Raw genomic sequence first — 25041 nt, forward strand, 5'->3', positions numbered from 1 at the left:
CCGCAGCAAAAATAAAAATAGATAAATAAAATAAAAATTAATATAATAATGATAGTAAAAAAATATAATAATTAATATAATTATACTGCAACAAAGAAGAAAAAAATAATAACAATAATAATACCAGTAGATAATAGTGGATAATGAGCGAGAGAAGGAAGGACGAAATGGAGAAGGGAGAGAGAGAAAGAGAGAGAGAGAGAGAGAGAGAGAGAGAGGGAGTGAGTGGGAAGGAAATTTTCCAATTAAAAAATCTATACTTCGCCTATTGACAAAAATGCCTTATTTTATTATGTTCATTTTCTGTTAATGTTTTAATGGTCTTGGGGAAAAGTCTTTGACAAAATGTTTTTTGTGCTTGTGAAAAAGAAAGTTATACCTAGTTATGTATAAGAAACTATGTTTGTATGTTTTAGAAAATTAGAAACGACTATGGAAATGTCAAAGGAACGGTCAGCCGCCAACGTTAGTGACGTTATAGGAATGGCTGTCCGGCTTATAAGAGAGAGAGAGAGAGATGGCCAGCAAAGAGATAATTCTCTCTTCCTCTTTCTAACTTTTACTCGTTACTCCCTATTTTCCACACAATGTATACGGATAATACCTCGACTTTATCTTTCACTCCCCCTCCCTCCCTCCCTCTCTCTCTCCATCTTTCTCTCTCTCTCATTTTCTCTTACAAGGGATTCACAAAACATGAAAATGCACTAATTGAGTCTGGTGACATCAGCAATAAACTCCCTCCCTCTCTCTCCCACCTCCCCTTTCTCTCTCTTTCTCTCTCCGTTTCCTCTCTCTCTTCCTTCCATCTCTCTATCTCACTCCCCTTCCCATTATCTTTCCTTATCCCCCTCTCACAACCTCTCTCCCTCCCTCCCACCTCCCCTCTCCTTCTCTCTCTTCCTCCCATATCTCTATCTCACTCTCTCTCTCTCTTTCCCACTATCTTTCCTTCTCTCTCAACTTTTCCCACTATCTCCTTCTCTTCCTCCCATCACTCTCCTTCTCTTAACCTCTCTTTCCAACTATCTTCCTTCTTCCCCTCCCTCCTTTCCTCTCTCTATTTCGTTCTCACTCTTTCTTCTCCCTTTTCCTTATAACCCTACCTTTTTCTCTGTCCCTCTCTCTCTCTCTCTCTCTCTCTCTCTTTCTCCCTCTCTCTCTCTCTCTCTGTCTATCTTTCTCTCTCTGTGTGTCTACCTTTCTCTCTCTCTCTAGGTATATCTTTCTCTAACTCTGTGTGTCTATCTCTCTCTCTCTCTCTCTCTCTCTCTCTCTCTCTCTCCACTCATCGGTCTCTCTCTCTCTCTCTCTCTCTCTCTCTCTCTCTCTCTCTCTCTCTCTCTCTCTCTCTCTCTCTCTCTCTCTCTCTATGTCTATCTTTCTATTAATCCCCATCCTATTAAGACTCTCACACATCTAGATCCTGTCTCTCTCTCTCTCTCTTATGTCTCTCTATTTTCATTTCACACACCTTCCCTCTCCCTCCTTCCTTCTTACCCTTCCAGTTTCTCTCTCTCTCTCTCTCTCTCTCTCTCTCTCTCTCTCTCTCTCTCTCTCTCTCTCCCTTCTTGTCGACGTAAATTATGACAGTAATATCTACTGGGATATGAAATTATCTACTCATACATATATATGTAATATATGTATGTATGTGTAGGTATACTTGGAATATCTACCTACTTATGTACTTATCTAACCTTATTATCCTTACCTACTTATTTTGTGTACTTATCTACGTATTCCATGTATAGTACCTACTCTTGACTTTTACTTATGCAGCACAGAGAAACGGGTAGGTGTCAAGGAAAGATTGGAGTCTGGAAAAGTGTGCCGCGGTGGCGACAACTTTGAGAAACACTGGTGTATATAAAGTCTAAAGGCTCTAGGGAGGACAGGCTGTGTAGGGTCTGGCGGGTTAGGGTAAAACAGTAAGTGGGAAGGTGTAGGGACAATAGGCTGTAAGGGTTAGGGTCTGAGAATAGGGCGGGTTCGTATTCCATGTATAGTACCTACTCTTGATTTTTACTTATGCAGCACAGAGAAACGGGTAGGTGTCAAGAAAAGACTGGAGTCTGGAAAAGTGTGCCGCGGTGGCGACAACTTTGAGAAACACTGGTGTATAAAGTCTAAAGGCTCTAGGGAGGACAGGTTGTACAGGGTCTGGCGGGTTAGGGTAAAACAGTAAGTGGGAAGGTGTAGGGACAATAGGCTGTAAGGGTTAGGGTCTGAGAATAGGGCGGGTTAGGGTTTCAAGAGGATTCCTGTCTGTGACCACAATACTACGCCCTCGAACATAAATTGTCACTGAGGACCATTAGACTCATTAGAGGACCCTCAACCCTCTTTTCCCCTACCTTCCTTCCCCCCACTCCTATTATTCTCCTCCTCCCCCCCTCCTTAAATTCCTCCCCACCCTTCCCCGCAACATCCACTATTCTTCCTCTATCTCCCTTTCTTCCCTTCAACATCCAGCATTCTTCATTTCGCCCATCCTCTTTCCTCATTTTCCAAGCCCTGTCTCCCCCTCCCCTCCACCTCTCTCTCTCCCTCCCTCCCTCCCTTCTTCTCCATCTTCCTCCCCTTTTTCTCTTATGCACTCCCATCTGCCTAGACTTGAAAGGAGGATCAAAACTGTCTCTTCTTCTCTCTCCCTCTCTTTCCTGTTTCCCCTTCTCTCCCTCCTCCCTGTTAGGGTTGGGACATCGACATCGATGTTTTGAAAACATCGATACATCGGAACAAAAACATCGATGTCAACATCGATGTTTTTCTTTCGATGGAAACATCGAACATCGATGTTTTATTTTTCGATGTTCGATGTTTTTGAAGACCACAGATAAGTCTGTGGTATTATTAGAAAAAGTCTGTGGAAAGGACTTTCTTTTGTTTACAAGTTTACATTATTTTGTCCCGCTTCATATCTTACAATATTTTTGTGAGTTTGAAATTTTGAATAGCTTAGTATGATAAATAATTCTTTTTAAACTATGAAGGTTTAAATTAAACAAGGACTTTTGAGACACACTGTATAGACTGTGTAGGTATTGAGTGGATCCCTAAGCTATAATACCGAAAATCCGAAAAACATCGAAATCCCGATAATATCGAACACCTTTCTTCCCTTCGACATCCAGCATTCTTCATTTCGCCCATCCTCTTTCCTCATTTTCCAAGCCCTGTCTCCCCCTCCCCTCCACCTCCCACTCTCTCTCCCTCCCTCCCTTCTTCTCCATCTTCCTCCCCTTTTTCTCTCATGCACTCACATCTGCCCACAGACTTGAAAGGAGGATCAAAACTGTCTCGTCTTTCCTCTCCCTCTCTTTCCTGTTTCCCCTTCTCTCCCTCCTCCCTCTAACATCTCTTATTTCCTCTCCTCCTCTTTCTTCTTCCCCCTCACTCCCCTTCCTTTATCTCCTCCCTGTCATATACCTACTCTCACCCACTTATAGACATGAGAGGGCCTCTCCCCCCCTCCTCTCCCCCAGGACCTATGAATACAGGGTGTGCCATGTAGGTATGGGCCTCTGTATACTGACCTATTAGATCCGTGGACTTGTGGGCCTAACCAATGCATAGAAAGGAGGAGAAAAAGGAGAAGGAGAACAAGACGGCCACTCACGGTCTGTCAGGCAGTCTGAACGTGGGTGGCGGAAAAAGCTGCAGACCTAGGTCTGTCAGACTTTCCCACAAATCCAAGGTCTCATTGTCTCAAGCTTTTTCCACCACACTTTCCGAAGGTCTGACAGACTGTGACGTCAGACCTTGGCCTGACAGACTGTGACGTCAGACCTTGGTCTGACAGACTGTGACGTCAGACCTTGGCCTGTCAGACGGTGTAAGTGTGAGTGGCTGGCATAACGAGTGTGGAAAGTCCTAGGGGTGTGTACACAGTGTACACTGAACCGTCTCACCCTGTATAAAGTGTCCCCCTCTTTCCATCTCCTCCAAGAGGATGTGAGGATGTGTTTTAGTGTCTTGTTGACTCACTCGGGAGCCATGTTTCTTGTGGCCATCTGAGAGGCGTCTGTCGGCCAAAGCGTTATAGGGCAGGGGAGGCTAAAGGCGGACATTAGTATGATAAGCGTAAAGCATTGAGGATAGGGTAGGGAGGCTGAAGGCGGACATGATAAGCGTATCGAAAGGAAGAGGTGTTGGTTATCCCAGTGTCCATTTCAAGTTTAATTGCTTCCCAGATTGTCTTGATAATTTAGGGTCCTGAGGGATTTTTCTTTTTCCACAGTTCCAATTAGGGTAATAATTGGAAACATAAGAGCAAGAAACAAAATACAGGAGGTTCTTTTTTTTTATCAGTGTTTCAAGGGATGTTTCTATAATTTTGTTAGATTGACCATAACTCTCAAAGGATTTGTTAGATTTGATTCTAAAACTGTGTTCCCACATAGTCGATGACGTCGATCGACTGGATCGATTCTCGATCGAAGAGGTAAATCTATGTTATCGAGACAGTGTACGGGTTTAGTCGACATCGATCGAAGGCATCCACTATGTGTGGACACAGCGTAACAAGGTCATAATGGTGATGTACCTACTCGTACGATTGCTATATGTATAATATCTCAGCAATAGTCACATACCTAGCCATAAATAGTAAGGTCTTGGTCAAGTATGATATGAATTGGGTGTTTGGGTCCTTCCCTAACCCATTGTATAGATAACCCCATGTACAGCTAGCATACATCCCTTTTAGCACCCTAGAACAGTTTAGGTACATCCCTTTAAATTTTAGCACCCAGGAATAGCACCGTTATCCCTATTGACAAAAGGACTTTTTCATAAATGGTCAAGTGGGATAACAGTAATAATAATTATACGTAAAAACGTAGATGAAGTTGGGTGCCAGAAGATAATACTATATACTCTTTCTCGCTTTGCCTCTCTCTCTCTCTCTCTCTCTCTCTCTCTCTCTCTCTCTCTCTGTCGAATTCTTTTCTCATTCTCCGAAATTCGAGGACTGTGTGAGATTTTCACAAATACAAAAGGTCCCGATACTATTCGGGTTTTAGACAAGATATTAGGGTGAAATGCGGGTAAAAATGGGTGTAAAAGTAGGGTAAAAGGAGCGGTATATGAGAAGTGTAACGATGATAGAGGTGGATTAAAGGGAGAGAGATGTAGGGAGGGAGAGAGCTACAAGGTAGAGGGAACGGTCCTAAAAAGGGTAAATAGGGGGTAGTGGTGTGGTCTAGGAAGGGTAAAATAAGGGTAAAGGGAGAAGTATGGGTCGGGTAAAGGCAGCGTTGTTAGGAGACAAAGGTCATCAAGATATTGGGAGAGTAGAAAATAGGGTAAGGAGAAAGGTATGAAGAATTGAGGGTGATGGCAAAGGGCAAAGAAGAATACGCAGAGTTGGTCAGAATATCCAGTCTCATCAGATAACTTTATATTGAATAGTTTCAAATAAGTTCCTCGCCCTTTGAAATCAAAACTTGTAAAGGTCCTATTTTAGGCCCTGGTATTAACACTCGCTCGAGAGATTTATACAGTGCAGCAGTGCACAGCAAGTAATTAATTTAACACCATTCCTGTTGAAAATTTGAGGTGAGTTCTTTTTTCAATGAAGATGAACACCTAAACAGATATTTTCCTAACGAATATTAGATACTCAACATAGCTGAATTGAATATGAAAGTACCTACTCCCCAATAGTCCCACTATCGAGCAATATTATACACAGGATTCTGTATATCCCATATTATCCTACAAATGTATCCTATTGATACAAGGGGAAAGAGAGTGGAGGTAGAAAACTAAGCCACTGGATGGGCCGACAATTGATTTGTCCGAAGTTGATACTCGAAAGAGTGGGAGAGCTAGTGGATTTAGCTGTATAAATTATGACGTCATCGCCTACGGGAGCGTATGCCGTAACGTCAAAGTTCACGATTTACCGGATATTTTTTAAATCGATTTATCTCGGTATCTAGAAGTCGTAGAAGAAAAAGAAAAATTCCGTTGGTCCTCATGTTTCCTGCTCTAAACATCACCCAAGTAAGCGCAACTGATCTATTCTGTCCTCGAACCTGCGATCGTTGGTTTAGAAAGCGCGGTTTGTTTATTATTATTATTATTATTATATTTTAAATGCCCTCATAATTATTCCCAGACTTTGATAAGAAAATTACCTACAATCATATTTCTGCCAAATTTAATCAAAATCGGATCCTATGTTTGGCTTCAGTAGTAATGTTGGTATTTTTTATGAACGCCGTTGTTCTTCTATTAGTTATGCAATGTGGCAAGCAATTATAATTGGTGGATGTGCCATTTCTACTGTGTTGTAAGATGTTTATGAGCCACCCCTAGGTAGATTTAAGGGTAGCTCAGGTTCCATTCCCATCCGGAGTCCGGACCTAACTTTATCCTAAACCTAAACACATAATGTTCGTTCTCGGAACGGCAGGCTTCCTGCTAGACTTTATTACAGTTCCCTCTAGGTATCAAAAAAAAAAAAAAAAAAAAAAAAACCTTTCTGCCGTGACGTCAAAGTTCACGATTTACCAATATTCTTTAAATCGATTTATCTCGGTACCTATCTAGAAGTCGTAGAAGAAAAAGAAAAATTCCGTTGGTCCTCATTTTTCCTGCTCTATGACTTTGAAAACATCACCCAAGTAGGCGCAACTGATCTATTATCGTCACACGTAAGATAGTGCAAAACCCAAAAAATCTCTAAACTCTCTATTTACTTCTACCTCGTTAAAGAGAGGTAACAATGGGGAGATGGGAGGGTTTAATCATGAAGGGAGGGATAATATACCTACTTACCTATCACATGGGAGGGATAGAGGTATAATATACCTACCTATCATTAAAACGGCAAGTTATTATAACAGGTAGATCCTCATATAGCCATTTACCTATCTGATGCAAGAAAGGAAGAAAAACTGCATATACAGTCCTCTTCCCTCTCCCTCCCTCCATCAACTTTGCGGAAAAAAAGAGTTAGAGAGAGAGAGAGAGAGAGAGAGAGAGAAACTTTTGCTCTACTATCGTTACTGTAGGATAAAGGAAGAAAATAGAGAGAAGAAGAGGGAGAGCAAGAGAGAGAGAGAGAGAGAGAAAAGGAAGGAAAAGGGGGGGGGAGAAAGAGATAGACAGATAGAGATAGAAAAATAGATAGATACATACCTATTTACAGAGCAAAGAGGAAGAGAAAAGGAGGGAAGGAGAGAGAGAGAGAGAGAGAGAGAGAGAGAGAGAGAGAGAGAGAAAGAGAGAGAAGAGGGAGGGAGCAGGGGGATGTTAAGGGAGGGAGTAATAATGCAGGGAGCTTTGTTTGATATGCAGATGTCTATATAAACTATCATTACTGTAGGATAAAGGAAGAAAATAGAGAGAGAGAGGGAGAGAGAGGAAGAAAAAAAGGAAGGAAAAGGGGGGAAGAGATAGACAGATGGAGATAGAAAAATAGATAGATACATACCTATTTACAGAGCAAAGAGGAAGAGAAAAGGAGGGAAGGAGAGAGAGAAGAGGGAGGGAGCAGGGGGATGTTAAGGGAGGGAGTAATAATGCAGGGAGCTTTGTTTGATATGCAGATGTCTATATAATTGGTATTTCCTATAATATAATACCTTATCACGGGGGGTTTTTATACGCCATTTTTATTTTCCCTGCAGTACTCAGTACTGGGACACGGAAAAAAAACCTTTTATTTTTTTCAACGTAGACTTTTTTTATCTTCAAAGTTTAAAACTTTTTTTTTCCTTTTTTTCTACTGTTTTTACAACGTTCGGATCTTCATTTCTTCGGGATATAAATGGAAAATAATTAGTATGCCCTGTGTTTTTGTTCCATTTTATCTACCACTACCAGATCTCCATCCTCTTCAATTAGTTCTCTTTCTCTTCCCTTTTAGATCTCTTCCTCTTCCCTTTTAGATCTCTTCCTCTTCCCTTTTAGATCTCTTTCTCTTCCCTTTTAGATCTCTTTCTCTTCCCTTTTAGATCTCTTTAAAAACAATAATCACAGCTGATATTAATCTGAATAAAAACAAAAAAAGGTAAATAAAAACAATATTTTAAAACCAAATTCAGTAAATCACGTAATTATTTCCTTTAAAAATTGAATAAATCCGAACATAAATCTATAAATTAGTTAAAATTTAACTTTTTTTCTCGTAACGTAGGTAACACCTACTTAACGTTAACACCGATGCACAGACACTGAGATATTGTTTACATTATTGGTAACAAATTAACAATTCAGTTAAACCAAATTTTATCAGTAGGTACTCGTATCTTCAAAGTTATCAACAAGGTCGCTGTTGGTCATTCATTCATATCTGCTTCCTCAAATTAGTAGTAACTGATTCAACGAAGCATTGTGTTCCTGTCATTGATACCTACTGGTAGAGGTGCAATATGGATTGTGCAGAATGTAAGCTTCCTCTACCTACGGATGGTGATGCTGCTGTCTGTGGGAAGTGTGATAATGGGTACCATTTTGATTGTACCACGGTGTCCAAAAGTTCCTGGATGTCTATGGGGCCCACTCGACAAACGGCCTGGCGGTGTCTACCATGCAAGGATGTGAAAGCCAAACGGTTGCTGATGAGTAGTCAACAGCTGAGTGGTAGTCAATCTGGAGGAGGCGCTAGCAGTGGAGGTGGTGGAGATGATATTGGGCGGAAGATGGAGGCGTTTGGTAAGCAATTGGAAGCGTTCAACAAGAATTTTACTGAAAAACTGAACAAGGGATTCGTGGATTCGGAGCAGAAGATAAAGGCCAAGCTGAACGAGTTTGAGGACTCTCTCAATTTCTATGGAAATACCATTGATGAGGCAAATAAGACAGTTAAATCACTAGAACAAAAATTGGTACTGATGGAAAAGAGATTAGAAAAAAGTGAGAACGAAAATAAGGAATTGAAAACCAGACTGAGGACTCTGGAAATTCATATGCATGAATCAACACAGAGAGAGTACAACAATAAAATTGAAATTTCCGGATTAGTGAATAAAAATGTAGACTCAGCTAGAACGGCACAGAAAATTCTTGAATTATGTAACACTAATCAAATGCATACTAAGGCTGAACTAGTGACTAGAATGGGTGAAAATAGACAGGAGAAAATATCCATGTTGGTTCAGTTTGATTCTAGGGATGACAGAAATGTTGTGCTCGGAAAAATAAAAAAAGAAAAGATCTACACCAAACTGAATGACGTTACACAGAACGGAACTTCATCCATATTTATTAACGAAGCGTTATGTCCATATTATAAAAAATTACTATTTGAAGCCACCAGAATCAAAAAGGACAAAAAGTATGCATTCCTGTGGGTCAAGGATGGAAGAATTCTGCTCAAGAAGACAGCTGATTCTACAACTATTAGGCTAACTTGCTTGGATGACTTGGGAAAAATTTAAACAACAAAGGTATCTATCTAATAAAAGAATATCTCATAAGAATTATAATAATAAGATTCAATGGCTAATTTGAATAATAATATTTCTCTCCTTAGAAATATCCATAACATTACACCACTGGGAAAAATTTAAACAACAAAGGTATCTATCTAATAAAACAGTATCTCATAAGAATTATAATAATAAGATTCAATGGCTAATTTGAATAATAATATTTCTCTCCTTAGAAATATCCATAACATTACACCAGAATGTGAACTATTTCAAGATTTGAATGAATGGAAAAATAAAATAAATAACACAATATTATCTGTCCTACATATAAATATAAGAAGTCTGAGAGTAAATTGGGACTTATTATGCATTAAGATTAATGATTTACTTAACAAACTAGATGTTTTAATTTTAACCGAAATAAACGTCAAAGAAGAGGAAGCATTATCATACCAACTTAGAGATTACACACAGATATGTAAATGTAGAGCGGTACGAAATGGAGGTGGAATAATGATATTCTATAAAAATAATATGTCCCTAGATAATATACAATACAATCTTGATGAATCTGAAAATATTACCATCAAGTTAACCCACTTAGAACGTAAAGTACAATTTCTTATACTTGCCATTTATCGTCCCCCTAAGTTAAATTTGGAACGGTTCCTAAATGATCTAAATTTTTGGCTGCAGAATGCAACAAAAAGAGATGACAATATAATAATTGTAGGAGATATAAATCTGTGCACACTGAAGAAATCAAACACAAATTATAAATATTTGAATTTACTGTACAATAATTCTATCTTACCTTCCATAAATAAACCAACTCGAGAAGAAATGCTGAATGATCGCCCAACTAGCTCTTGTATAGATCATATAAACTATAGATTGAACCGCCATTTTTACACGGCAACATCTACAGTGATCACAGATAAGCTGGCGGACCATTACTTTATTGGAATCAGAATACAGTACAATTCACCCGGTTCTGCGTCAAACCACCCTAATCAAACGAAAACGCTCAACATATTAGATAACAGAAAAGTACAACTAAAAATACAGGAAATCAACTGCTGTACATCTCTTATTTCTTCTCCTCCTCTTTCTTCTTCCCCCCTCCCCCTCACTCCCTTTCCTTTATCTCCTCCCTGTCATATACCTACTCTCACCCACTTATAGACATGAGAGGGCCTCTCCCCCCCCCCTCCTCTCCCCCAGGACCTTTGAATACAGGGTGTGCCATGTAGGTATGGGCCTCTGTATACCTATGTGTGTCATTTGATCTTCAAATGTCGATCAAAATTAGATTTTCCTACATATGTACACACCTAACTATATTTTTCTTTCTTTTTTGGTCGTAAAGTGACCCATTTCAGAGGGATGTGAAGTTGAAATATAATCCATGGTAAGCGTAACTATAGCACCACGGTACCTATTCAAGAACCAAGTCGTATTATTATGCTATGCTAAACGAGAAGGAAAATCTAGGAAAAGTTAAACTTTCACTCAGGTGCGTGGCTTCATTGCTGTTCAATAGGCAAATATCTTGATTATCCATGAGCAATGTTTCAATCTGGGAGCCATTGTGATCCGTTCTAACACCTCCCCAAACAGGACTGTGAGCATTGAAGTCCCCACAAATCACATAGGGGCGGGGCAGTTGACGTATGACAGTAGAAAGTTCTCCCTCTGTCTCTCTCTTTTTTTCTCTATAAAAAGAAGGAAAAAAATCTAGCCTTTTTCATAGCTGAGAAACTAGCTGTGGTGTTTATGGAAGAGTAAATTCTTATTGAAAGTCAGAACAGATTAGAAGTTTGAAAGGAGCTTTATTTACGAGGCGGTCTGTCAGACCTCAGACTTGGGTCTATCAGACCTCAGACTTGGGTCTATCACAGTGAGGACATGATTAAGTCTTGAGGATCTAATCTGAACTGCGACTACTTGGAGCGGGCTATTTATCGAAATGGATTCAGAATATACAGATCTATGAACCATAATCATTACGCCTCGGCATGCCACCAATCCATCCAGATAATCTTTACGGTATCAGACCTCAGACTTGGGTCTATCAGACGGTCTGACGTGAGTAGCTGGCCTGTAGAGTGGTTAGTAAAGTAGGTACCAAGGTAATAGACACAGACCCAATGTACAAGGTATAACAGTTTCAATACCTGATGCAAAGGCAGGTAATATCCTTGAAAAATAATATAAGTATGTGTTTGGACCTTTCACTTTCATTGTCATTTACAGGAAGGGGGAGGGGTGGTGGAAGAAATACTCCTCATTATCTGAATTGACCTAACCTAGGGTTATTTAAATAGGTACTAGGACTGGGGGGGAGGGGGCATTAGCCACATCTTCAAGTGTTGACGCTTTGACAAAGACACGGAGGAGAGAGGGGAGGAAGAGAGGGAAGAAGAAAAGAGAGGGGGAGAGGGAAAAAGAAAAGAGAGGGGGAGAGGGAAAAAGTTTCACTAATGGAGCAGTTGCAAATGGGTAAAAATTATTAATAAATGGTCGATTCCTATGTAAAGAGTTGTGAAAAATCAAAATCTGAGGTCAAAACTCCGAAAAAATAATTGTAAAAGGTCGAAAATTAAATTTTTATTTTCCGTTCTAATGAAAGAGTTCAAAGATATGTTCTAAATAATTTTAGGATGAGATCTAAATAATTTTATGATGAGATCTTAAAAGTATAATTTGACTTAAGAAATAATTAAAGGCTCATGTTGAGATTGGAAAACTGGACATGAGGCTTGTGATACAATTGTATCACTATAAACTATATAATGTACGTACGTACCTACCTACGAAAATCCGTAAAAAAATAATAACTAGCATCATTGGAAACCATGGGAGCTCCGAGAGGGTGTACATTGTACAAATTGGATTACTCTTTTGGAAAGTAAGATAAATTTTCCGGGGGTAGAAAACCCCCGGAAAACCCCTCTTCCTCCACGTTCATTGTTCCCCGGGTCGGATACTTACCTTCATAAAATGTGTAATCAAAAGAGCAAACCCCTCCGCTCTCATTTTTGCCCCTTCGTTCTCATTTCTGCCCCCTCCGCTCTCATTTCTTCCCCCTTCGTTCTCATTTCTGCCCCTTCCGTTCTCATTTCTGCCCCTCGTTCTCATTTCTGCCCCCTCCTTCTCATTTCTTCTCGCTTGAATTTACAATAAAACGAGATAACGCCCCAGATAATCACGGAAACACAATGGCGCTCCAACGACGCCTGAAATGCCCCCTCGTACTCATTTCTGCCCCCTTCGTTCTCATTTCTGCCCCTTCCGTTCTCATTTCTGCCCCTCGTTCTCATTTCTGCCCCTTCGTACTCATTTCTGCCCCCTCCTTTTCATTTCTTCTCGCTTGAATTTACAATAAAACGAGATAACGCCCCAGATAATCACGGAAACACAATGGCGCTCCAACGACGCCTGAAAATGGGCCTAATTTTGCGCCTAGGCGCGCGGGCCCCCGAAATGAGACACTATCTCGACATCTCGTTTCTCACGCGGGGAATTGTAGAATTTAGAATAGAATGGAATGGAATAATACCTTTGTTTATCCTGCCCGATAAAAGTTAGGGCCTGGAATTCCTATGGAATGCCTGATGAAATTGTTAGGTTTTCGGGGAAGTGGCCTTATTGGGGGTGCCAAACTGTTCGCATGTATTGGGTGTGATGGCAACGGGTTTTGTTCTGTATCTGGCTATTTTTTCGTTGATTAGGTATTGAATGAAAGAAGTGAATTCCAAGTTTTGACTCCACTTTTAGTTTGTTTGGGTAGAGCATGTGCTTTTTTTTTTTTTTTTTTTTTTTTTTTTTGTGGCACGATGAAATTGCCAGGTTTTCGGGGAAGTGATGGCCTTATTGGGGGTGTCAAACTGTTCGCATGTATTGGGTGTGATGGCAACGGGTTTTGTTCTGTATCTGGCTACTTTTTCGTTGATTAGGTAGTTATTGAATGAAAGAAGTGAATTCCAAGTTTTGACTCCACTTTTAGTATTTGTTTGGCAACCTAGTTTGCTTAGAGGGTAGAGCATGTGCTTTTTTTTCTTTTTCTTTTTTTTAGTAGCTCATCCGTGTGTGTAGATGGCCTTAGATCTAAGTTTATTGAGCTAGTAAACGAATTGTTCTAAGAAATAAAAAGGTTTCCAATGTTCAGATTATAAATTAGGATCCTAAAAAAATCCCAATTCCCAATATAACACAAGCCTAGGCTCAATATTCTAGGTAACCGCACGTATATAATACATGGGAGCTTTTGATTTTCAAAGTCCTTTGTTTGGATCCCAGAAAAAAGGGGGGAAGTATGTTTGCATTTTTAGCGTCCCTAATTTCCCTTGATAGTTGGCGGAGAGCTATTGTGATGATTTTTTTTTTTTTTTTTTTCATCACACGCCAGTCAACCTCATAATAATAAGTATGTATACTTTTATTGTGTTCAAACTGTCTGATGGAATATTACAGTGCTTATCAAAGTTGTCGCCACCGCGGCACACTTTTCAAGACTCCAATCTTTCCACGGTACACAGTTTGAGAAGCACTGATGTACTTAATACGGTGTTTCCCAGACAATTCAAGTTGGTTCTGAGAAAACCCCAAGGCCAGCTACTCACGCTCAGACTGCCTGACAGACGTAGACGCTTCACTATATCGTTGCTTCTCTCTATCTGCTCGATGTTCTATGCGCTATGCTCTCTGCTCCACTCTGTATTTTTAGCCTAAGGACTGCCATAGAGAGTTTTCGCAACCAAAATAAGCGTCCCGTTCAATTGAACTCTTGAACGTTATTAGACGAAAACTCGTTTCTGCGCATGTGCGGAAACGCGTTTTGGTCAACGTACGGCTTACGTTTCAAGTATCGTCACGTAAGATAGTGCAAAAACTCTCTATTTACTACCTCAGTGAAGAGGAGATACAATGGGGAGATGGGAGGGTTTAATTATGAAGGGAGGGATAATATTCCTACTTACCTATCACATGGGAGGGATAGAAGTATAATATACCTACCTATCATTAAAACGGCAAGTTATTATACATGTAATTCCTCATATAGCCATTTACCTATCTGATGCAAGATAGGAAGAAAAACTGCATATAGTCCTCTTCCCTCTCCCTCCCTCCATCAACTTTGCGGAAAAAAGAGTTAGAGAGAGAGAGAGAGAGAGAGAGAGAGAGAGAGAGAGAGAGAGAGAGAGAGAGACAAAGAAAAGTTTAGGTGCGTGGCTTCATTGCTGTTCAATAGGCAAATATCTTGATTATCCATGAGCAGTGTTTCAATCTGGGAGCCATTGTGATCCGTCCAGAGAAGGAAGGACGAAATGGAGAAGGGAGAGATAGAAAGAGAGAGAGAGAGAGAGAGAGAGAGAGAGAGAGGGAGTGAGTGGGAAGGAAATTTTCCAATTAAAAAATCTATAGGTACTTCGCCTATTGACAAAAAATGCCTTTTTTTATTATGTTCATTTTCTATTAATGTTTTAATGGTCTTGGGGAAAAGTCTTTGACAAAATGTTTTTTGTGCTTGTGAAAAAGGAAGTTATAGTTATGTAGAAACCATGTATGTTTTAGAAAATTAGAAACGACTATGGAAATGTCAAAGGAACGGTCAGCCGGCAACGTTGGTGACGTTATAGGAATGGCTGTCCGACTTATGAGAGAGAGAAGGGAGAGAGAGAGAGAGAGAGATGGCCAGCAAAGAGATAATTCTCTCTTCCTCTTTCTAACTTTTACTCGTTACTCCCTATTTTCCACACAATGTATACGGATAATACTCGTACCTCGACTTTCTCTCTCACTCTCCTCCTCCCTCCCTCTCTCTCTCTCTCTCATTTCCTCTTACAAGGGATTCACAAAACATGAAAATGCACTAATTGAGTCTGGTGACATCAGCAATAAACTCCCTCCCTCTCTCTCCCACCTACCCTCTCCTTCTCCTCTCTCTCTCTCTCTCTTCCTCCCATCTTTCTATCTCACTCCCCTTCCCATTATCTTTCCTTCTCCCCCTCTCACAACCTCCCTCCCTCCCACCTCCCCTCTCCTTCCCTCTCTTCCTCCCATATCTCTATCTCACTCTCTCTTTCCCACTATCTTTCCTTCTCTCTCAACCTTTCCCACTATCTCCTTCTCTTCCTTCCATCATTCTCCTTCTCTCAACCTCTCTTTCTCCCTCCTTCTCTTTCCAACTATCCCTCTTCCTAACACCTTCCTTTCCCTCCCTCCTTTCTCTTCTCTTCCTTTCCCACTCTTTCTTCTCCGCCCATTTCTCCTTTCCTCTCTCTATTTCGTTCTCACACAACTTCTGTCCTTTTTCCTTATAACCCTACCATTTTCTCTGCCTCTCTCTCTCTCTCTCTCTCTCTCTCTCTCTCTCTCTCTCTCTCTCTCTCTCTATCTCTCTCGCTATTTGAATATCTGTCATGGCAATAACATTGAAATGTTCTCTCCTTTTTCAGAAACTGTCTACTGCAGACTCTCAGACATTGTGCGCTTATTCTTGAGTTCGTCAAATCAAAAGGAGTAGAGGTTCGATTCCATGGTAGAGGGAAGAACGAAGCTTCTCATTACTGTGGACAGTGCGAGGTAAATATCTCTCAAATCACAAATTACTTGTGGCGAAAAAAGCTGCAGACCTTGGTCTGTCAGACTTTCTCACAAATTCAAGGTCTCAAGCTTTTTCCACCATACTTTCCGACGGTCTGACAGACTGTGACGTCAGACCTTGGTCTGTCAGACTTTGCCACAAATCTAGGTCTCAAGCTTTTTCCACCACACTTTCCGAAGGACTGACAGACTGTGACGTCAGACCTTGGCCTGTCAGACTTTCCCACAAATCCAAGGTCTCAAGCTTTTTCCACCACACTTTCCAACGGTCTGACAGACTGTGACGTCAGACCTTGGTCTGACAGACGGTTTTAGTGTGAGTGGCTGGCATAACGAGTGTGGAAAGTCCTATAGGGGTGTGTACACAGTGTACACTTAACCGTCTCACCCTGTATAAAGTGCCCCCCTCTTTCCATCTCCTCCAAGAGGATGTGAGGATGTGTTTTAGTGTCTTGTTGACTCACTTGGGAGTCATGTTTCTTGTGGCCATCTGAGAGAGGTCTGCCGGCCAAAGCGTTATAGGGTAGGGAGACTGAAGGCGGACATTAGTATATGATACGCGTAAAGCGTTCAGGATAGGGTAGGGAGGCTGAAGGCGGACATGATAAGCGTATCGAAAGGAAGGGGTGTTGGTTATCCCAGTGTCCATTTCAAGTTTAATTGCTTCCCAGATTGTCTTGATAATTTAGGGTCCTGAGGGATTTTTCTTTTTACACTTAGGGTAATGATAATTGGAGACATATGAGCAAGAAACAAAATACAGGAGGTTCTACAAATTTTTCAGTGCTTTAAGTTACAGTAGTTACAAAATACCTACCATCAGTTGATTCTATTTTTTCAGTGCTTCAAGGGATTTTTCTGTTTATAATTTTGTTAGATTGACCATAAACTATCAACGGATTTGTTCGATTTGATTTGATTTTTTTTTTTTTTTTCAACACTCTAACAAAGTCATAATGGTGATATTGGTGATGTACTCGTATACCTTTGCTTTCTCTTTTTCGGTGATGATCGCATAGCTATAAATAGGTCTTGGTCAAGTATGGTTATGGTAATATGGTATGAATTGGGTATTTGGGTCCTTACCCCATGTACACCATATACAGCATACAGTCCTTTTAGATAACCCCATACCCATACCCCATGTAAAGCTAGCATACATCCCTTTTATCACCCAAGAACAGCACCCTTATCCCTATTGACAAAAGGACTTTTTCATAAATGGTCAAGTTTTTAACGTAGAATAATAATAATTTTACGAACAATCATACATAGATAAAGTTGGGTGCCAGAAGATAATACTGCTCTTTCTCGCTTTGCCTCTCTCTCTCTCTCTCTCTCTCTCTCTTTCTTTCTCTCCCTCTCTCTCTCTCTCTTTTTCTCTATCTCCCTCTCTCTCTCTCTCTTTCTCCCTCCCCTCCCTCTCCAGTCTTACATGACTATAAAATCGTATAATAATGTTCGAGTTCTGTTCTCATTCTCCGAAATTCGAGGATTGTGTGAGATTTTCACAAATACAATAGGTCCCGATATTATTCGGGTTTTAGACAAGATATTAGGGTGAAATGCGGGTAAAAATGGTGTAAAAGTAGGGTAAAAGGAGCGGTATATGAGAAGTGTAAAGATGATAGAGGTGGATTAAAGGGAGAGAGATGTAGGAAGGGAGAGAGCTACAAGGTAGAGGGAACGGTCCTAAAAAGGGTAAATAGGGGGTAATGGTGTGGTCTAGGAAGGGTAAAATAAGGGTAAAGGGAGAAGTATGGGTCGGGTAAAGGCAGCGTTGTTAGGAGACAAAGGACATCAGGATATTGGGAGAGTAGAAATAGGGTAAGGAGAAAGGTATGAAGAATTGAGGGTGGCAAAGGGTAGAGAAGAACATGTAGAGTTGGTCAGAATATCCAGTCTCATCAGATAACTTTATATTGAATAGTTTACTAATAAGTTGCAGGAAACAAAATCTACCCACATTGAAATCAAAACTTGTAAAGGTTCATTTTGGGTGCTGACCTGCTGACATTAACACACTCTCGAAAGGTGAGATTTATACAGTGTGCACCAAGTAACTACTCACCATTCCTGTTGAAAATTTGAAGTGAGTTCCTTTTTCAATAAAGATGAACACCTAAACAGATATTTTCCTAACAAATATTAGATACTCAACATAGCTGAATATTAAAGTACTCCCCAGTAGTCCCACTATCGAGCAATATTATACACAGAATTCTGTATATCCCATATTATCCAACAAATGTATCCTATAAACCAGGGGTTCTTAACCTTTTAGAATTGGCGGACCACTATTGATAAACCAAAAATCTCGCGGACCACTTGAGATTATGTATATGTACTTTGGACTAATTATTTCTGTCGGCTATGTTTCAGCAAATAATTACGAGTACTATGTTCTATCTAACTAAAATCTACTGATAGGTTCATAGATACTTACATATATATGAGAAAAAGTAGGTACTTTTCTCGTCTCGCCATGTCGCCATACATCATTATTGCTTCCGGCCATATTTCAGTAAATAATTAAATAGATAATTATTAGAATATGTACCTATGTAGTTTAATGATTTATGTAGGTCTGTTTCAAAAAGTACCTACCTAGGTAATTAGTATTAATTAGGTTTAGAAAAGACTATTACCTACGTTTTTCTATGGGCAATATTTTGATCTAAGGGTAAAAAAAGACTAGTGCACCTTTGGTTCGACTTCTCTTGTCAAAGATACAAAGAGAGTTGGGGGGCGAAAACACATCCTTGTAAAACTCCCCACAAAAAAAGGTAAAGTACCTAGGTAATTAGTATTAATTAGGTTTAGAAAAGACTATTACCTACGTTTTTCTATCGGCAATATTTAGATCTAAGGGTAAAAAAAGACTAGAGCACCTTTGGTTCGACTTCTCTTGTCAAAGATACAAAGAGAGTTGGGGGGCGAAAACACATCCTTGTAAAACTCCCCACAAAAAAAGGGTTCAAGCGATCCTGGCAGAATTTATCACACGTGTCATTTTATCACCAAACCGAAATCTGCCGACGCCTTTGTAGAAAACCCTTCTCAGCTTTGTCAAAGTCTTAGCTTTCTATCTTCATGAGGCACTCAAAATGTCAAAAGCCTTTGCACACACCGCACGCACTGATCTTATCAGACGAGACAAATTCCTACACGTCTGAGCGAAGTAAAGAGATAATACGTCACTGACAGGACTTGACAACTATGTCTCTCTCTCTCTTCTTCTCTTATTCTTCGCAATCTTCGCCTACCTTTCCCTTTTTGTTTCTTTTCCCTTCATCCCCTATTCCTTGAATTTCTTCCCTTCCTCCTTCATTGCCACCTACATCTTCTTTGCCATCACTTTGTCTCTCTCCCTCTCCTTATTCTTCGCCTACCTTTCCCTTTTTGTCTTCGCCTATCTTTTCCTTTTTGGTTTCTTTCTCTTCATCCTTTCTCTTGAATCTCTTCCCTTCCTCCTTCATTGCCACCTACATCTTCTTTGCCATCACTTTGTCTCTCTCCCTCTCTTTCGTCTGCCTCCCTTTTGTCCCTTCTCTTTCATATCATCTAGCATTCCTCTTTTTTTCTCCCTTCCCATCTTATAGCTGACCCTTCCTCCTTCATCCTAAATTCTAACCTATATCTGCTCTACCGTCACTTTGTCTCTCCCTCTACTGCTTCCTCCTTCTCCTCTCTTCCCCAAAAGTGTCTTTCTCTTCACCATATCTCTTCTAATTCTTCCTTCATCCTATCTGCCTCTTCCCCCTTTCTTCCTTAGTCTGTCTCTTCCATTCTCCCCTACATTCTATCGCTTCCCCTTCAACGTATCTCTTCTCCTTACTCTCTTCTCCTATCTCTTCTCCTTACCTTCATTCCCACCTCAATTTGCTCTATCTTCACTTTATCTCTCCATCTTATCCTTCTTCATCTATTCGTAAACTTCCTACAACCAATTCCTTTATTTCTCTCTCTTTTGACACTTGGATTTCTCTTCCCTCTTCTTCCATTTTCCTTTGTGTCTTCCTCCATTTTCTTTCTTTTCCTTTTTCTCCACTCCATCATGATTCTTTTCCTTCTATCCTGACTTTTTGTTACTTTAGTGATTCCTTTATTTTTCGCTTTTTTAACTCTTCTGTCAAAGATATAACTTTCCTCTTCCCCTATCATCTTTTTCTCATTTCCTTCTCAGTTCTCTCTCTCTTTCTCTCCCCCCTCTCTCTATCTCTCTCTCTCTCTCTCTTGTTATTTACATCATCACTACTCTTTCTTTGTCTATTCTTTCTTTTTTCCTCTCTCAGGATCTTGTCTTCATTTTCTTCTCGATAACGTAACTTCTTCTTTCAACAAGATTCCTTGGGTTCTTTCTTCAGTTTCATCTTCAAGTTTTCTTTTTTCCTTCTCACCCTCCTCCTTCTCCTCCTCTCTCCTTTTTATTTCTTTTACATCATCACTCTTATTTCGTTGTTTATTGCTTTCCCCTTAAAGTGGATATCTTCATTTTCCATTTTCTTTCTTTTCCTTTTTCTCCACTACTCCAGTCCATCATGATTCTTTTCCTTATATCCTGACTTTTTGTTACTTTAGTGATTCCTTTATTTTTCGCTTTTTTAACTCTTCTGTCAAAGATATAACATTCCTCTTCCCCTATCATCTTTTTTTCATTTCCTTCTCAGTTCTCTCTCTCTCTTTCTCTCTTGTTATTTACATCATCACTACTCTTTCTTTGTCTATTATTTCTTTTTTCCTCTCTCAGGATCTTGTCTTCATTTTCTTCTCGATAACGTAACTTCTTCTTTCAACAAGATTCCTTGTTCTTTCTTCAGTTTCATCTTCAAGTTTTCTTCTTTTTTCCTTCTCACCATCCTCCTTCTCCTCCTCTCTCCTTTTTATTTCTTTTACATCATCACTCTTATTTCGTTGTCTATTTCTTTCCCCTTAAAGTGGGTAGGTAGTGTAGGTACCTTGTCTTCATTTTCTTCTCAATAACATAACTTCCATTCTTTTTTCATCTTGATTCCCTCCTCCTTCAATTTCATCTTGAAGTTTGTTTTCTTCTCCTCTTTCTTCTTCATCGACTTTCTTTCCTCTCATTCCTTCTCTTCTCTTTTCTCGTGCGATATGCATCAAATTCATCGCCACCGCCTTCATCAAGTTTTGTTTTGATTCTTTTGTTCAATAATAACTGTATCAGCCAAACTTTGTGTTTTCTTCTCCTCTTTCTTCTTCATCGACTTTTTTTCCTCTCATTCCTTCTCTTCTCTTTTCTCGCGCGATATGCATCAAATTCATCGCCACCGCCTTCATCAAGTTTTGTTTTGATTCTTTTGTTCAATAATAACTGTATCAGCCAAACTTTTCTCTGTTCGTTCGCACATCTTTCTTTTGTCGAAACTTTTGTTTCCTTGTGGAAGTTCACTCCGTTTTCCGACATTTCCTTTCTTCTTCTTTTCGTTCTCTTCTCTGCACACATATTTTTCCGATAAAATATTACCAAAGTTTGGCGGGAAACTTTTCTGTATGTTTATGAAAGTTTGTTATTTTTTATTAAAAAAATTGGCAACACAGGAAGAAAAGGAAGCTCACAAGTTTTTCACCTATTGCAAATTTAGTTTTTTTTTTCACTTCTTTTTCCTTTTTTTTAACTTTTTTTTTTCGGGGTGCGAGAAGATGTTTCCGTCTGGTAAACTTTTAGTTCATAGTGAAATTTATGAGAAGAAAAGAAAGTCAACCTGCTACTTTTCACTCAACTTTTCTCTGAGGTTGTTGGGAGTATTTTTTTTTTTTCACATTCTTCTTCTTCCTTTTCATCTTTTTATTCTCCTTCTTTCTTGTTCCTCGTAATCATTTTCATAATTTTCTTCTTCTTCTTCTTCTTCTTCTTCTTCTTCTTCTTCTTCTTCTTCTTCTTCTTCTTATTCAGACCTTGCGAGCATAAATAATTCCATAGGTGAACTTTACTATGATATAAATGCATAACATGGGGAGTGGGGATGTAATAAAATACAGAGAGTGGCACCTACGCTTTCGAAAGCTCCGGAACCAAGAATGGAAGAATGATGTAATTTCAAAGGAAAATGAGAAATGGAAATTTGGCAAATTGACCTACCCCCACACTTAAATATTCTGAGGTTAGTTCTGCGAAAATCCATTTCTGAGGACCATTTTCAAATTCTATGAAAATTATACCTACTATATTATAAGCGCTAGGCCGCGGGTTCGATTCCCGCCCGGGGCAGATTTTATCCTGATGGGATGATGTTCGTTCTCGGAACGGCTGGCTTTCCTCCTATCCTGTCTTCCTTCTCTCTTCGATTTCGGGACGATAAGACCCTAGCAGTTACAGTTCCCTCTGTCAAGCCCCTTTTTTTTTAAAAAAAAAAGAGTTCATTTCAATTTTCAAGCTTAGATTCTAATAATAGTCACTTTCATCTCGAAACGTGACTACATCCCGGGTTAAATATAACATGTCTACATCTCGGGTTAAACAATAACAATGTCAACTGATATCTCGTATTGTGTGGGTTGTGGGTCCGAAGTCCTAACATTAGATGTAGGTACGTAGCCTCGTCCTTTTTTTTACGGGGAAAAAACAAACAAAACAAAAACAAATAAACAAACAACATTTTAGCAATAGGATTCCAAAGACTTTATGAGTTTTTCCCTTGGGAGTGAGAAAAAGCCTAGAGAGATTTTCCTCCTATTTTTTTTCTTCATAAATGTTGAACGCCTTTTCTACGTCAATGTATGTATGTATGTCTCCGGATTTTTCTCTCTCTTTTCTCTATTTTCTTTCTCTTTTTCCCATTTTTTTATCTTTATGTTTGAGTTCATTTTCCTTCTTATGTACTTTCTCCGAATGACCTTTCTTCTCTCTCCCTATCCGTATCTCCATCTCTCTCTCTCTTGGTGAAAGGGGGGTAAAAAAATAGCCACAGGATTAAGGAATGAAAAAACTCTGAGAACTCAACAGTGGAAATGAACACGCACCTTCTCTCTCTCTCTCCCTCCCCCCATCACTCTCTCACGCTATCTTTTTCTATCGTTCTCTTTCATTCTCTCTCCCTCCCTTTCTTCCTTCTACCACTCTCTTTCTAGTCTTTTTCACTCTCTCTCACTCTCTCTCTCTCTCTCTCTCTCCCTCTTCTTCTTCACCAGATCTCCATCCTCTTCAATTAGTTCTCTTCCTCTTCCCTTTTAGATCTCTTTCTCTTCCCTTCGTTTTCTTTCTCTTCCCTTCGTTCTCTTTCTCTTCCCTTTTAGATCTCTTTCTCTTCCCTTCGTTTTCTTTCTCTTCCCTTCGTTCTCTTCCTCTTCCCTTTTAGATCTCTTTCTCTTCCCTTAGTTCTCATCTTCTTCCCTTCGTTCTCTTTCTCTTCCCTTAGTTCTCTTCTTCTTCCCTTCGTTCTCTTTCTCTTCCCTTCGTTCTCTTTCTCTTCCCTTAGTTCTCTTCTTCTTCCCTTCGTTCTCTTTCTCTTCCCTTATAGTTCTGTTCGTATTCTCTTCGTTCTCTTTCTCTTCCCTTAGTTCTCTTCTTCTTCCCTTAGTTCTCTTCTTCTTCCCTTCGTTTTCTTTCTCTTCCCTTCGTTCTCTTTCTCTTCCCTTAGTTCTCTTCTTCTTCCCTTCGTTCTCTTTCTCTTCCCTTCGTTCTCTTTCTCTACAAATGTTCACCGCTTTGTTCAATTGACACCCAACTTATTCTGTGCTTTGTTTGGGTGTGTCTCCTATTATTCCTTCAGGATAAAATCCGCCCGGACGGGAATTGAACCCCCGATCTAGCGCTTACAAGGCAGACGAGCTACCAACAGAGCCAACCAGGCTGTCTTTTTCAATGTGTTTGACGGTATACAGGGTATATCACCTGTAGGTATATAAATGAGAAATCATCAGAATGTCGTCTGAAGTTATACTGAACAATTAAATTCAAGGACAGACGAAAAGAAATTGTTTTTTCCCCTAATTGGCAGTTCCAATGTTTTATTATTAGGTACTAATAACTAATAATAAAAGGTATAGTGGACGGACTATTGTATTTGCTTCGGTGTCTGTCAGTCTGTCTGCCTGTCTGTCAGTCTGTCTGTCTGTCCCCATAGAAGGACCTATCCAAACCTGGTCGACCTATATATCAAATTGAAGGTCTTTTTACCAGGAACACGAAAATGGTGGTGCAAATTTTGTCCAGAAAACCGTATCTTCATTTTCTTCTCAATAACAAACTATTCTTTTTTCATCTTAATTCCCTCCTCCTTCAATTTCATCTTGAAGTTTGTTTTCTTCATAAATAAATGGTTATATTCAATCAATCAATCAATCAATCAATCAATCGTGTGTACAAATGTTCACCGCTTTATTAAATTGACATCCAACTTATTCTGTGCTTTGTTTGGGTGTGTCTCCTATCAGGATAAAATCCATCCGGGCGGGAATCGAACCCGCGGCCTAGCGCTTACAATTTTCTCGCTTTGAGTTCATAGGTCGTCGCGACTAATTTCAAGATCAGAGCTCATTTATTTTGTGTGAGAAAATGTGAAAAAAATCCCCCAAAAAGCTGTTTTCTGGACAAAATTTGCACCACCACTTTCGTGTTCCTGGTGAAAAGACCTTTAATTTGATATATAGGTCGACTAGATTTGGATAAGTCCTTCTATGGGGACAGACAGACAGACAGACGACACCATGCAAAGCGAATACAATAGCCCGTACCTTATACCTTTTTTTTATTACTATTGTAATAATAAAGGAAGGACGGGCTAAAAAACAGCACATGGGAGAAAATGATATTTTCCCACAGCTTCGAGGGCTTTTCGTCTTCGTTTTCCAAAGAGAGAGAGAGAGAGAAGAGAGAGAAAAAAGTGTAAAGAAAATATATCTCTAAACGCGGAAGAGGAAAGGAGGGGGAAAGAAACGAAAATCAACCGAAAGAGTGAGAGAGAGAGAGCAGCCGGAAGAGGGGACTGGAGAAAGAGAGAGAGAGGAAGGGAGAAAGTGAAAGAGAGAATGAGAGGGAGAGAGAGAGGGAGTTAGATAGGGAGAAAAAGAGAGAGGAAGA

General features: G+C 39.7%; 1 protein-coding gene across 1 annotated transcript in view; it reads left to right on the forward strand.

The window, feature by feature from the left end:
* The first annotated feature begins 8387 nt into the window (after window positions 1-8387).
* Window positions 8388-25041, forward strand: part of LOC103511376 (histone demethylase UTY-like) — a 24808-nt gene continuing 8154 nt past the window's right edge. Inside the window, exon 1 of the mRNA XM_008476099.2 lies at window positions 8388-9341. Within this exon, the coding sequence (XP_008474321.1) occupies window positions 8388-9341 (954 nt within the window). The remainder of the gene's footprint in view (window positions 9342-25041) is intronic.

The sequence above is a fragment of the Diaphorina citri genome, unplaced genomic scaffold (genome assembly GCF_000475195.1).
Source record: "Diaphorina citri unplaced genomic scaffold, Diaci psyllid genome assembly version 1.1 scaffold708, whole genome shotgun sequence".
NCBI classification, from domain to species: Eukaryota; Metazoa; Arthropoda; class Insecta; order Hemiptera; family Psyllidae; genus Diaphorina; species Diaphorina citri.